Source organism: Lissotriton helveticus, chromosome 4_1 (assembly GCF_964261635.1).
Source record: "Lissotriton helveticus chromosome 4_1, aLisHel1.1, whole genome shotgun sequence".
Classification (NCBI taxonomy): Eukaryota; Metazoa; Chordata; class Amphibia; order Caudata; family Salamandridae; genus Lissotriton; species Lissotriton helveticus.
This window is the reverse complement of record NC_136063.1, coordinates 1,110,182,253-1,110,198,083: the sequence shown is the minus strand read 5'-3', so window position 1 is coordinate 1,110,198,083 and position 15,831 is coordinate 1,110,182,253. Positions and strand designations below refer to the sequence as shown.

The 15,831-nt window shown below is 40.7% G+C and overlaps 1 protein-coding gene across 1 annotated transcript in view; it reads left to right on the top strand.

Annotated features, from left to right (window-relative positions):
• LOC144828114 (dynein axonemal heavy chain 5-like) overlaps window positions 1–15,831 on the top strand; it is a 1,079,012-nt gene that overhangs the window by 305,010 nt on the left and 758,171 nt on the right. The window contains exon 43 of the mRNA XM_078686235.1: window positions 1,085–1,279. Coding sequence (XP_078542361.1) covers window positions 1,085–1,279 — 195 coding nt within the window. The remainder of the gene's footprint in view (window positions 1–1,084; window positions 1,280–15,831) is intronic.

The following is a 15,831-nucleotide window of genomic DNA, read 5'->3' as shown; positions in this document are numbered from 1 at the left end:
CATTCTGTCACCCCAGTGACAGACAATTTGCCAGTGCCACCTATTAATACATATGTTGCATCATAAAATTAAAGACTGGTTGCAAAAAGTCAGTGTGCAGCTTGCAACTACTTTTCGTGACTAGTCTTTTGGTACATTGGTCTCTTACTCTTCGGCCTGTATCTGATTCTGGGCTTTGTTGCCATCACATCACTTCTATGATCAGCTGTTCCTCAGGTTATTTATGGCTGTTCAGTTGCCTGTAAGAGGAGCCACTGCTGGGGTGTAATGCATTCCCTTAATTATTCAATGTCTGAGTACAGCTCCTTCAACCTGGAGCTTGTTTAGTGCTATTGGGTTTCACTGTTGTACATGCAGTGATTTCACTTGAAGCAAAGGGGATTATATTTGTCATGCACATTTACCAGGTTTGTTGTTGTGTGGCATCTTGAACATCAACTTTTGTTTTGTGAGTGAGGTGCAATAGAGTAAGCAGAAGCATGAGAACATTATTTCAATGCAGTCTTGACTTTGTAATACGGAATTAAAACAACGCGTTGCTCTGCGCTTTTCTTTAAATCTGCTAGCGCCATGTCAGCCTCATCTGTGTGTAACTCATGTACCAGTATTGCCCTCAGTTTAACCCCCTTTAACATCACTTTGGACCTTCTCAAGTCAAAGATTGTGAAGAACTTCAGAAAATAATGATCTGAACTTTATTTTTATAATAAGTCCTTTCAAGCACGAATCGACTGTAAACCTCTCTGGCTCACACTGCAGTGCCGTACCATGCTTAGAGTACGATTAGGCAATATTGCTTTAGAATATTTTCTTTAAAAACTGGTGCCAGTCCCAGTAGGTGCTTTTTAAAGTGCTATTTCAAGTGACGTATCTTAGACAAGGGCGGACTCTTCTTCTACTTTTAAGAATTTTGGATATAAATTTAAGACTGTTATTGAAGAAGATGGAACAGGAACTCACAGTGAACCAGCAATTCTAAATGTGCCTTCATAATCACAGATTAAAAGGAAACTCTAAATGTGTTACAGATGCACAAGGAGCTGAGTTGTCTTATCTGTGTGTGTTTTTAACCCTCTCATTGCAGAATCCCGGGTATGCTGGAAGGCAGGAGCTTCCTGAGAATCTTAAGGTGCAGTTCCGCACCGTGGCCATGATGGTGCCCGACCGAGCCATCATCATGAGGGTCAAACTGGCTAGCGCCGGCTTCAGGGACAACCAGATTCTGAGCCGGAAGTTTTACACACTCTACAAACTGTGCGAAGAACAGCTGTCTAAGCAGGTGAGATACGTATTCTGATTGATATGACTCTGTACATCTGAAAGAAAAAAAGAAAGTTTGCTGTAAAGGGGTGTCAGTCAAAGATAGTTCTGGGTTTAACAGAAGTTGGTAAAATTATACATCAGAAGGGTGCACATCTTCAAATAACCCAAGCACCAAACATTGCGTGTAGAACCTCTGACAAAACGTTGACAGGGCCGGACTAGCCACAGCGGGCACCGGGCATTTTCCCGGTGCGCTGGATGGATGGGGGACGGATTTCAAGTGGTGGGTGCCGGTTTTATTACTGGGGGCTGGTTCAGCAGGTCTGCAATATCGGCTCCCTGTAAAAAAAAGAGGCAGCCGTGCTAAAGCGGAAGCAGTACTTCTTTTCGCTAGCACGCCTACCCCCCCCAACCCCCAACCACCGGAGCCATTTTGGCAGAATTGCCAGGGCTTGTTTGTGTTGCCAGGCCAGCCCTGAATGTGAATGCCATTGGTGGCCAGAGGAAAGGTCCCAAATCAAGGTTCTTCTAGGAACTGACTATTTTGTGGGGATGAACTGTGAACGAGACTCTATGTTCTTCTTTCAATTCAAGTAAATAAAATGACAATAGAACATATCACTTTTAATGTGTGTGTTAAATTCAATATTTTAAACCTATTACTTTCATTTTTTATAGTTATTTACTATACCACCATCAAAAGTTTCATTTGACAGGAAACTGTAGTCCTTCCAGGTGGCATGGCTGCTGAGTTATTTCTTATTGAACATAAAACTTGTGACATGCATAATACAGACGGCCCGATTCACAAAGTGTCTCCGCACTCGTGGCGGATGCCCCACAGTCATGGGCAGGCCCGCAATAGTAGCGGGCCCTTCGCAATGAGAAACTTCAATGCGGAGGGCCCGCCACAAATGTGGGCCCCCCCCACGACTGCAGGGCCTCCGCCATGAGTGAGGAGACCCTCTAGGAATCGGTCCACAAGTGTTTTAACCTTGGAAATGGAAAGTAATCCTGGTATAAACCTCCTTTCAAAGTGCTGAAACACCTGGTGCAAATTGAGAACTGGGTCGACAGCCATTGAACCTCATTATGAAGGGGGCTATCCACAAAGAAAAACTTACATATGAGTAAATATACACATGTAAATGTATTGTTAAACTTTTGAAAAACTTTACTGCGTTTTGCTATTCTCCATTTACAAGTGCTCAGTTATTCAAAATTGTAGACTGATGTGTCCCAATCCTAAATTCAGGTGGTTGAGCCTAATTTACAAGTGCAAACTTAGTACTTGTAACTTTTCACACATAGGCGGGAATCTCCGCTACCAGGGTAGGTGTATGCCTATATTAAAGTATAGGTAAAAGTCTAAAAATGTATTAAACCACAACATGGTATTGTATTGTCTTGTAATGCTGCATTTATGTAGCGCTTTATTCCACTATCTAGGGGTTGAATCTCTTGTCCACATGTGTAGCATGCTAAACCATGTAGGGTGAGTCATTGGAAGGATGTTGCTTTTTGTTTTAATCCTCTGTGGAAAGTGTTTCCATGTTGTGCGTGATGACCACCGAAATGCAATTATTGTGTTATGGGACGCACGACATAGCAGTGTGTTGGATGATGAAGTGATAGAGACAGGTACTCAGTTTTTTGGTTCTCAACATGCTGTTAGCTTTGAACAGGTCCCTGTAATGTATCTTACATGATATAGTGTGCTTATCTGGATACTGCAGGGTTGTCCAATCTGAAATTTTGTGTACAGTTGTGATGCTGTGCTGGCATGGTTGGAGGGAGAGAGCAGTGGAGAGATCTGTTGGACTGACATTTTTATTATCATCCCATATCTGATTGTCTATGTGAAATATAAAGAAGTGGTCCGATTGTATAGATATTTGGGACTTGTAGTGAATGGACTATATTAAAGTCCTCAAAAATTGTCCAGTAATGTTTGACATATTTCTTTGGTTATTCCATGTCTGTTTGTGTGGTGATGTTTGGCTGTACAGTGCTAGCAATGAGCAACTCACATAGCATGTAACAATGGGTGTTTCTGGACGCACTGCGGAATTCAAAAATAAAGTTCAACAGTCTATTTGGTGCTCCGGGGTAGCGCCCTCCGACTGGGAGCGTGATAAATGTGAACTGAGGTAGCCCTCCCCACTGAAACCGGGAGGAGTCCCCTGGGCTCCAAAAATAAAGTCCTTATATGAAGGTTTCCCAATTGTTTTCAAAGAATAAATGCCAACTGTTCACTTTGAAAATGTATTCATGTATTATTCCATCTTGTTGTATTCACAAGGATATATTCCACTTTTGCATGATCATTCCTTCAAATTCAAATTATGCACTCTAGTAATCCCAATGCATTTCGGCATATTCATAATGCCTTCTTCTGGGGATATATGTTCTGTTAATAAAAGAAAAACAGAATAGGTATACGTGGTAATGCGCAAAAGGTATTGTTGAAGAAGAAAAAATTGCTGAAAAAAATTGTGCTCATTTAACCACGAGGAAAAAGTGCTCATTTATTTATGTGAAAAGGGTGAAACCGAAAGGGTGGTACAAAGAATCATGCATCGTATAATCCTGTGAATGCTGTCAAAGGACGACCGGCAAGTGTTGAAAATCATAAATTACACGGTAGTATAATCTATAAAGAAACGCGTAAAGGTGGTGTGCTCCGGACCGTGGTTGTAAACAAACAACGGTGGTTTAGAGACGACCGACTCAGGGTTAGTGAAATATCGTGAAAACAAACTAACACTTATCGTAAAATCAGCTTTATGTGAAGCTTTCTCGAAGAAAACGTTAAAAAAGTGAAGCTTACCGTGGCGTGCAAACGCAGCTCGGTGAATAGAAGGTGTGGTTGTTCCCATGCGGGGATAGGGCGTGGCTGAACCCCGGAAGTATTATAAAGTGAGAACGTTGCTAAGTAACGCTTATTCGTCATGTGGGTGAAAAAGTTTACTGCATATCTGTCGAAAGTGGACTGTACGTTAACCATAATCTACATTGAGATAAACAAAAGGTAGATAGAAACTTAGGAATAATAAATGTGAAATTATTTAAGTGAGTGAAACCGAAAGCGTGGTTGCTAGGTAAAAAGTGAAGTCGAGAGGAAAAAACCCAGTACTGATCCTGCTCAAGGTGAATGTATGAAAAGGTGAATAAGTGCCTAAAACGATATATTAGAAACGTGATTGTTAGAACACATAATGTGTGATAATCTTACGGGTAACATTACCAATGTATACATATAAGAAATCTAATAATGGGGCTACCCATTAGAAGCATACAGATAAGCAACGACATGTAAAACATTTCATAGGTAGCATGAATATTCCACACGGTCATTCAGGCCGAATGGTTTCATGCTTGATAGAGCAAAAATCCAATAGTTTTCTCTCCTTAACAGTTCATTGTGATTGTCCTTGCCTTCTTAATTCATTTCTTGATTTTAGTGCACAACGTTGTTTGGCCTGCTCGAGGATCTGATGTGGGTACCCGCGAGACTTGAATCGAATGGTCATATTCTGAATCTCTTGATTGAATCTTTCGGTGTCAGATGTAATTCTTTTGGCTCTGATGAGCTGGCTGTATGGCAAATGATTTTTGAGAGGTTGCGGGTGAAAACTTGAAAAATGTAACGTATTGTTCCTGTCAGTTTCTTTCCTGAATAAACTGGTTTCAAATCCTGTGGAGGTATTGGTGATCTTAACATCAAGAAAAGTTATGGATGTGGATTGGATTTCATGAGTGAACTGTATTCGTTGATCGATGGAATTGAGTAATGCGAGCTCAGTTTGTAATAAGTTTTGTGGGCCTTGCCATATTAAAAAAATATCATCAATGAACCTCACAAACATTCTGAGGTGGTTGATCCATGTAGTTTTGCAGAGGATGTGATCCTCCTCAAATCTATGCATGAAGATATTTGCATAGGTAGGTGCTGCCGAATTTCCCATTGAGGTTCCGGTCATTTGTTGGTACCAGTCTTCTTTCCACACAAAATAACTGTGAAATAGGGTAAATTCAAGTAATTCCATCAAAAAGATTTTGAATTCATTGTCCAATTCCGTTCTTAGTAGACAATATTCTACTGCCTCAATGCCCATAGAGTGGGGAATGGATGTATAAAGGGATGTGACGTCTACTGTGCACAGTAGAAGGTTGCCTCGATCTTCCACTTTTATACAATTGAGTTTGTTGATGAAATCTGTGGTGTCTCTTATGAACGTTGGTGTGGAGGTAACAATGGATTGAAAATACTTATCCAAAAATTTACCCACGGGATCGTGGATGCTGCCGCATGTAGAAACTATGGGTCTGCATGGGGGTGCATGAAGATTTTTGTGAATTTTTGGGACCAAGAAAAACTTGGGACTTTTTGGATATGGTGTAGTTAGGTATTTCTTAGTTTTGTCCGTGATAACTCCGTTTTCAAATGCTAAGTTCAAAATGGTGTCAAGTCTCTCCTTAAATTGTGTGGTGGGATTTGTTTGTAGCTTGTGATATGTATTGGTATCCAAGAGGTGGAGGGATGCCTGGCTGTCATAATAGGAGGTATTGAGAATGACGATAGCACCGCCTTTGTCAGCTTTTACGCATGTTATCTCTTTGTTATTCGCGATGGATTTAAGAATGTTGATTTCTTTGTTAGTGTAGTTTCTGTTCTTAGATCTTTGTTGACAATTTAGTTTGGTTAAGTCATTTTTGACTAAAGTTTCAAAGGTGTCAAGACTTTTGTGTGAGATCGGTGGTAAAAATGTACTTTTAGGACGTAGTCCCTTGAGTTGATCTTGTTCAATGACTCCGGTGGTTTGTATTACATTTACAAAAAAATGTCTCAAACGTAGTTTCCTCATAAGTTTGAAAAAGGAGATTTCCAATTCCAGTTTATTGGTTTGAGCCGTAGGTATGAATGAGGTACCTTTTTGTAGGGTCTTGATTTGTGTCTTGCTGAAATGGAAATCAGAAATGTTGATGACCAAATTTTCGGTTATTTCACTTTGGTTTTGTCCTTCTTGCTAGTTACATTCCGCGTCTGCGGAGGCTCTTTTGTTTTTTCTTTTGGCCCTCCTGGGTCTTCGTGTTGATCCTGGCCTAATTCTAAAAAAGACTCAGTGGATGTAGATGGAGTTTCGGAGGTGGCTGTATTGCTTTGAATGATATTAGTGGGTTTTTGTGGAATGAACCGTCCTCTTCTTCCTTGTTGATTCGCTGTGTCACCCTCAGATGAGGATGTATCAGTATTAGCAGTGTAGGGTTTGTTCTGACGTCGCTTGGCATAAATGTCAGCCCACGTATAGACCTCTCCCATTTTGTAGTCAATAGTGTCTCTCCTTAGTTTCCTGACTTTTCGCTCGCTGACTTCAGCGGAATGTTTAGTTAGTTGTTGATTGATGTCATCTATGATTTTAGCAAGTTCCTCAGCAGTGTAGCTACTTTCTAGTTCCGTTTTCACTCGGGCTATGTCTCTGGATAATTCTTCAAGGATACTGGCAATTCCTCTATTATCAATAGTATCAAGTCTAAGCTACACTTGTTTAAGATGGCGTACCATCGGTCTTTAAACTTTTGGACGTTCTTGCAAAGAGATGGCTTAAGTGGTATCCTTAGACCCCTTGGAATTCTTTGTCCTTTGTGGTACTTGACCATGGTACTCGCGTGCAGGCGCTGGTTTATTTCCTTTTTCGACAGGTATACCAATTGTCTCACGTTTTGTTCTCTTGTGCGACTAGTGGATAGCTCTGTGGTTTCTTCGTTAATGAGTGCATAGATTCGACTCACTTCCTCGTTGGTATAGGCAAAAGTTTCCGCTCTTGTGTCAGTGAGGCTGAAAATTTCATCCATGTTTGAGTGCGTGCTAGTCCAGATGGGGTCAGATAAACGTAATATGTAACAATGAGTGTTTCTGGACGCACTGCGGAATTCAAAAATAAAGTTCAACAGTCTATTTGGTGCTCCGGGGTAGCGCCCTCCGACTGGGAGCGTGATAAATGTGAACTGAGGTAGCCCTCCCCACTGAAACCGGGAAGAGTCCCCTGGGCTCCAAAAATAAAGTCCTTATATGAAGGTTTCCCAATTGTTTTCAAAGAATAAATGCCAACTGTTCACTTTGAAAATATATTCATGTATTATTCCATCTTGTTGTATTCACAAGGATATATTCCACTTTTGCATGATCATTCCTTCAAATTCAAATGATGCACTCTAGTAATCCCAATGCATTTCGGCATATTCATAATGCCTTCTTCTGGGGATATATGTTCTGTTAATAAAAGAAAAACAGAATAGGTATACGTGGTAATGCGCAAAAGGTATTGTTGAAGAAGAAAAAATTGCTGAAAAAAATTGTGCTCATTTAACCACGAGGAAAAAGTGCTCATTTATTTATGTGAAAAGGGTGAAACCGAAAGGGTGGTACAAAGAATCATGCATCGTATAATCCTGTGAATGCTGTCAAAGGACGACCGGCAAGTGTTGAAAATCATAAATTACACGGTAGTATAATCTATAAAGAAACGCGTAAAGGTGGTGTGCTCCGGACCGTGGTTGTAAACAAACAACGGTGGTTTAGAGACGACCGACTCAGGGTTAGTGAAATATCGTGAAAACAAACTAACACTTATCGTAAAATCAGCTTTATGTGAAGCTTTCTCGAAGAAAACGTTAAAAAAGTGAAGCTTACCGTGGCGTGCAAACGCAGCTCGGTGAATAGAAGGTGTGGTTGTTCCCATGCGGGGATAGGGCGTGGCTGAACCCCGGAAGTATTATAAAGTGAGAACGTTGCTAAGTAACGCTTATTCGTCATGTGGGTGAAAAAGTTTACTGCATATCTGTCGAAAGTGGACTGTACGTTAACCATAATCTACATTGAGATAAACAAAAGGTAGATAGAAACTTAGGAATAATAAATGTGAAATTATTTAAGTGAGTGAAACCGAAAGCGTGGTTGCTAGGTAAAAAGTGAAGTCGAGAGGAAAAAAACCAGTACTGATCCTGCTCAAGGTGAATGTATGAAAAGGTGAATAAGTGCCTAAAACGATATATTAGAAACGTGATTGTTAGAACACATAATGTGTGATAATCTTACGGGTAACATTACCAATGTATACATATAAGAAATCTAATAATGGGGCTACCCATTAGAAGCATACAGATAAGCAACGACATGTAAAACATTTCATAGGTAGCATGAATATTCCACACGGTCATTCAGGCCGAATGGTTTCATGCTTGATAGAGCAAAAATCCAATAGTTTTCTCTCCTTAACAGTTCATTGTGTTTGTCCTTGCCTTCTTAATTCATTTCTTTATTTTAGTGCACAACGTTGTTTGGCCTGCTCGAGGATCTGATGTGGGTACCCGCGAGACTTGAATCGAATGGTCATATTCTGAATCTATTGATTGAATCTTTCGGTGTCAGATGTAATTCTTTTGGCTCTGATGAGCTGGCTGTATGGCAAATGATTTTTGAGAGGTTGCGGGTGAAAACTTGAAAAATGTAACGTATTGTTCCTGTCAGTTTCTTTCCTGAAGAAACTGGTTTCAAATCCTGTGGAGGTATTGGTGATCTTAACATCAAGAAAAGTTATGGATGTGGATTGGATTTCATGAGTGAACTGTATTCGTTGATCGATGGAATTGAGTAATGCGAGCTCAGTTTGTAATAAGTTTTGTGGGCCTTGCCATATTAAAAAAATATCATCAATGAACCTCACAAACATTCTGAGGTGGTTGATCCATGTAGTTTTGCAGAGGATGTGATCCTCCTCAAATCTATGCATGAAGATATTTGCATAGGTAGGTGCTGCCGAATTTCCCATTGAGGTTCCGGTCATTTGTTGGTACCAGTCTTCTTTCCACACAAAATAACTGTGAAATAGGGTAAATTCAAGTAATTCCATCAAAAAGATTTTGAATTCATTGTCCAATTCCGTTCTTAGTAGACAATATTCTACTGCCTCAATGCCCATAGAGTGGGGAATGGATGTATAAAGGGATGTGACGTCTACTGTGCACAGTAGAAGGTTGCCTCGATCTTCCACTTTTATACAATTGAGTTTGTTGATGAAATCTGTGGTGTCTCTTATGAACGTTGGTGTGGAGGTAACAATGGATTGAAAATACTTATCCAAAAATTTACCCACGGGATCGTGGATGCTGCCGCATGTAGAAACTATGGGTCTGCATGGGGGTGCATGAAGATTTTTGTGAATTTTTGGGACCAAGAAAAACTTGGGACTTTTTGGATATGGTGTAGTTAGGTATTTCTTAGTTTTGTCCGTGATAACTCCGTTTTCAAATGCTAAGTTCAAAATGGTGTCAAGTCTCTCCTTAAATTGTGTGGTGGGATTTGTTTGTAGCTTGTGATATGTATTGGTATCCAAGAGGTGGAGGGATGCCTGGCTGTCATAATAGGAGGTATTGAGAATGACGATAGCACCGCCTTTGTCAGCTTTTACGCATGTTATCTCTTTGTTATTCGCGATGGATTTAAGAATGTTGATTTCTTTGTTAGTGTAGTTTCTGTTCTTAGATCTTTGTTGACAATTTAGTTTGGTTAAGTCATTTTTGACTAAAGTTTCAAAGGTGTCAAGACTTTTGTGTGAGATCGGTGGTAAAAATGTACTTTTAGGACGTAGTCCCTTGAGTTGATCTTGTTCAATGACTCCGGTGGTTTGTATTACATTTACAAAAAAATGTCTCAAACGTAGTTTCCTCATAAGTTTGAAAAAGGAGATTTCCAATTCCAGTTTATTGGTTTGAGCCGTAGGTATGAATGAGGTACCTTTTTGTAGGGTCTTGATTTGTGTCTTGCTGAAATGGAAATCAGAAATGTTGATGACCAAATTTTCGGTTATTTCACTTTGGTTTTGTCCTTCTTGCTAGTTACATTCCGCGTCTGCGGAGGCTCTTTTGTTTTTTCGTTTGGCCCTCCTGGGTCTTCGTGTTGATCCTGGCCTTATTCTAAAAAAGACTCAGTGGATGTAGATGGAGTTTCGGAGGTGGCTGTATTGCTTTGAATGATATTAGTGGGTTTTTGTGGAATGAACCGTCCTCTTCTTCCTTGTTGATTCGCTGTGTCACCCTTAGATGAGGATGTATCGGTATTAGCAGTGTAGGGTTTGTTCTGACGTCGCTTGGCATAAATGTCAGCCCACGTATAGACCTCTCCCATTTTGTAGTCAATAGTGTCTCTCCTTAGTTTCCTGACTTTTCGCTCGCTGACTTCAGCGGAATGTTTAGTTAGTTGTTGATTGATGTCATCTATGATTTTAGCAAGTTCCTCAGCAGTGTAGCTACTTTCTAGTTCCGTTTTCACTCGGGCTATGTCTCTGGATAATTCTTCAAGGATACTGGACAATTCCTCTATTATCAATAGTATCAAGTCTAAGCTACACTTGTTTAAGATGGCGTACCATCGGTCTTTAAACTTTTGGACGTTCTTGCAAAGAGATGGCTTAAGTGGTATCCTTAGACCCCTTGGAATTCTTTGTGCTTTGTGGTACTTGACCATGGTACTCGCGTGCAGGCGCTGGTTTATTTCCTTTTTCGACAGGTATAACAATTGTCTCACGTTTTGTTCTCTTGTGCAACTAGTGGATAGCTCTGTGGTTTCTTCGTTAATGAGTGCATAGATTCGACTCACTTCCTCGTTGGTATAGGCAAAAGTTTCCGCTCTTATGTCAGTGAGGCTGAAAATTTCATCCATGTTTGAGTGCGTGCTAGTCCAGATGGGGTCAGATAAACGTAATATGTAACAATGAGTGTTTCTGGACGCACTGCGGAATTCAAAAATAAAGTTCAACAGTCTATTTGGTGCTCCGGGGTAGCGCCCTCCGACTGGGAGCGTGATAAATGTGAACTGAGGTAGCACTCCCCACTGAAACCGGGAAGAGTCCCCTGGGCTCCAAAAATAAAGTCCTTATATGAAGGTTTCCCAATTGTTTTCAAAGAATAAATGCCAACTGTTCACTTTGAAAATGTATTCATGTATTATTCCATCTTGTTGTATTCACAAGGATATATTCCACTTTTGCATGATCATTCCTTCAAATTCAAATTATGCACTCTAGTAATCCCAATGCATTTCGGCATATTCATAATGCCTTCCAGGGCCGGACTGGGAACCAAAACCGGCCCTGGCAAAGTGCTCGGCCGGCCCCGGGCGGGAGGGGGGCGAGCGCTTTGCCAGGGCCGCTTTTCAGCTGATTTTGTTACCGGGCCGATTTTGCAGCTATGCTGCAAAAACGGCTCTGCAACAAAAACGGCCCCAGGGGCCCAAAACCGGCCCCCACCCTTGCGGCCGACCGGGGGATTGCCCGGTGCCCACAACGGCCAGTCCGGGCCTGATGCCTTCTCTCATATCAGACATGTTTTATGTAAATTTAGTAATTGTAAGTTATAATTTGTTGACTGCTGCATACGTCTTGGTATTATTGCGGTATATAACTGCTACATATGGAAGTACTTAACAACATAATGCCACAGTGAACCAGAGGTGAGCCCTTATTTGCTTACCTGCAAAATTAAAGTATTTTGCTGGTTGAGTTGTTTGCAATTCATGGGTTGTAAGCTGGGGATTGCGCTTGACATTTTCTGTACTCTCTTTCCTGGATCTAGGTGGTGCAGTATTCTAGGATGGAAGCAAGTTTTCAACTGTTTTCTGAGCTATATATATGCTCCTGGGTGTTTCTAATGTTGTTCAGTAGTGCGTTCCTGAGCTTGGCGGTTTGTACTGCGAAAGCAGTACCTCACGCAGCTTTCTTATAGTAAGGTGGTATTATAAAATATTTGAAATTAATTTGCATTAATATTTATCATCTTAATGGTAAATAATAATGTAATGTAAGTTTAAATATTTTTTTCAAATATAGAACAAATTAAAACATGGTGTAACATTATTTACTTAATTGATTGTTTACTTATTTCCAATATATTAGTTTAAATTGAAATTAGTTTTTTCTTAAGATTTAAATACATAAAATTCCCTACTAAAGCATAAAATGTATATTTGTTTATTATGTAAATTACTTAAGGTTATGTACAGGATTAAAGTAAAGCTTATGGACATACTTAATATTAAAGTAAAAATGAAGGTTTATTTTTCTGTGGCTTAAGCTCAAATTTATTTTATATGTAGTTTTTTAAGAAGTTCAAATAAGTTATTTTAATTTACTGTTAGTACCTATGGGCTTTTTAATTTTAAGTTTATTCCTTACTTATTGTCAATGGGAGGATGTTGCAGTATCAATGATTGGCCATGGGTGGCGCTGAAGTTACTACAGCTCTGAACTGAAGTACATTTCCAACTGTGAAAGGCTTTTTTCGCTATGTTAACTATAGAAGGGCAGTTTGTGACTAGCAATGAACTAACTCTCATTTGTGAGTACATTTCTCTTTGGAAACTCCTCCCTAACTTTTCTTTAACCCATCTTTTACTACTTCCTAAAACCCTCCCATTAGTAGTAGTCTTATTTTCAAGCCACTCCTACATCCCTTCCACAGTTACTACTAAAATATACACCTTCATGTGCAGAGATCATCACAGTCTGGGTGGAGATCTCTGCACATTACAGAAAGTAGAGGTGGAGGCGTGAATGTCTGTGCATAGGTTATTGAATAGCATTTTGTAGTATGTTAGCAGAATTATTGTAGTACTGCGAAATGTTCTACAAAATGAAGTAAGAAATAGTCCTTCTAGTGTTGAGAGACAGTGGCTCACACTCCAAAGTATGACCACAAAGGGAACACCCTTCTACGATAGCCAGTTGGCTTTTCTAACATGCACCTAAAATGAACTCCGGGACTCTAAATCTGGGACCCGGAATCCTTTAGATCTATCTGCAGCTTACCAAATTGTTGATCTTTGTACCCTACTTAAAAGGCTAGCAGAATACATGCAGTGAAACGTATGTCCTTTAACTAGAAATTCACTGGTAAGAGTATTAAAAAATGTGAATATATTACTTTATAACCAGAAAGATTATTCACAACTTAGGGCATCATTAGGATGGCGGGCGGACTTTGTCCGTCCGCCATCCTGACGTGAAAAGGCACCGCCCGCCATAAGTGCGGTGGTCCCGTGGGGCAGATTAGGATGCGCCCGCCACACTGGTGGGTGCACCCTGCATTTTTTTGGTTATGGATATGAGTGGCGGGCGGGGAAGTATGTAGAGTGGATCGCCACCATCATGTGGGGGGGTGGCGATCCGCCCTACATCCTAATGGACCCCCTAATTTCAAAATTGTTCCTTTTATCCCTCAGGAATGGCTCTGGTTGGTTCCTCATTTACATAAAATTTGGCACTTGATGCCTTAGTTTTCTGAAATAAAATGTTAACAGACTTGAGATCGTGATGGTGGGTGCACTGTCCACCCCCGCCTGTCTTAAAGAGGTGTTACCTATTGAATTGTACCTTAAAGGTAAGACATTTAGGATCATAGATGGACCAAGATCTCTTCATGAATTCTTAGATATTAATTCATTGTGTAGTGACTTTTACACATTTGTCCCCTGAAAAAAATTGTTTTTTAACCACCCACCGAAAGTACTAACTATCCTTGCAGTGGTGATTTCCTGGTAATGCTAAGCAAGCAGTGTCCATTTATGAACTAACTAAAAGGTTTTATCCAAACCTCGGTGTTTGCAGAATATATCACCGTGAGCGTTTTGCTCTATCTGAACTAATTTGCCCGGCTTGGCAGGCTTTGCACTGGCTGTCTGTGAAAGATCTCTTCCAATTCAAGTTAATTCCTCTGGTAAGGACGTACCATTTAACAGCCAGCTAGGCCTCTCATGTCCTCAAGTAAATCATGCAGAGCATCTTAAAGTTCAAGCTTAATGAGGTATAGAAGCCAGTTCACTCTGTGCTGCCAGACTGTGGCTGTTACACTTTTGACCAAAATATTAGGAGAAGTATATAACTCGATTTCATACAAATCTAATCTAAATATCAATTTACTTGGTCAGTCATCATTTAGCAGCCTTTAATGTATCATTAACATTACAGTAACAGCACAGTGCATCAACCGTAGCACAGATCATAATAGACTTAAACTATAACTATTCTTCTGAATATTTCAGCAGCATGAGGTCACCTCAGTGTTGAAGCTGTGCTCCGTGGGCCTTCTGTTAACATCATATTTTAAAAAGTAAAGGAATATAAACATTGTAATGCTTTAAATCAGAAATAGAGCTAAAGGGACCTCTTTCCCCTTTATTTGAGCAACCAATCATTTGTAAATCCTTGCCATGTCCTCTGTGGAAAGAGTGCCGCCATGAGCAAGGCTTTCAGGGGACAGGATTCTCTCCCTGTCTGTATCTCTTTTTCTCTCATGATAGAATTGTTCATGAGAGACCACACATTCTAGGTAATTTGCCTTTGCACTTCCATAGCAATCTCCCCATGTTGTCTCTCTACACAACTGTCCTTGTTCATTAGCCCCTGCTTAATCAATCATTACATTTCTAAAGTGCGCTACATACCCGTGAGGGTCTCAAGGCGCTGGGGGGGAGGGGGGCCCTACTGATCGCAGAGCCAGGGCTTAACTACTCCCAGTGGTTGCCTACTGCTCTTCTTTTCCCAACGATCCTCCTCATTTTCTTCACAATTCCATGACTGCTGTAAGCATCTCTTCCAGATTGGCTCTGCGCCTTCCTATTTGGCTCTTCTTTGTAACATCACCGGCTTTCTGAAATGAAATGAAATCCAGTATTTGTAAAGCACACAATTACCAGAGGGGGTCAAGGCGCTGGGGGCCGTCGGGAAGATTAAGCGAGATATTGCCCAGAGTCACATGGTGCTGGGCTAGCCTGCTGTCGGCACCAGGGATCGAACCGTGAAGTCTTTGGTCCGGAGGCAGGCACCCTGGCCGCTTCGCTACTCCTCTTCCGCAGTTCTTCACCCACCACCACTCTAAAACTCTCCCAAGCCACGCTTCCTTGTCAGTTTCCTTCAGCTTCAGCTTGCCTTTGCCTCCATCTCTCATATTCTCTCGGTGCCACCCCCCCTATGCCACTACCCGTCTTTCCTTCACCTCCGAGGGACTTACCAGCTGTGGAATGTAAGGTAAAGATGTTAGGCCTAATATTTGACTGCTCTCATAGAGTACCCATATGCTCACTGGTGAGAATAGCACCAAGGGAAATATTTTCTAAAAACGCGAGACATTCTCTCTGTATCCCTTTTGCTAATTTTAAGATTGTTCCACAACTCTGGTGCGATCATATGTGAAACATCTTGCAATTGTCCTTTTTTTCAGTTGCCCATTGGTCCAAAAGAGCTGCATGCCACTATTTCCTCCTGCATGTTTGCTTTGGAGATGCTTCCATAAAATGAATTAAATATATTAATTTTTTGTGAAAGAAAAAAAATTATGCTTACGTTGGCTGATCCTTCCCACAGGGTCCATTTTGATAAGCCTCATAGGGGATGTTCAGCACTGCCTGAATCTTTTTTGGAGCTCTTGCTGAATCCTATAGAAGAATCTGAGTGGCACTTCACAGAACGTGCCTCTCAGTGTCCCACAGTCTAATGTGATACAGTGTTTTGTTTA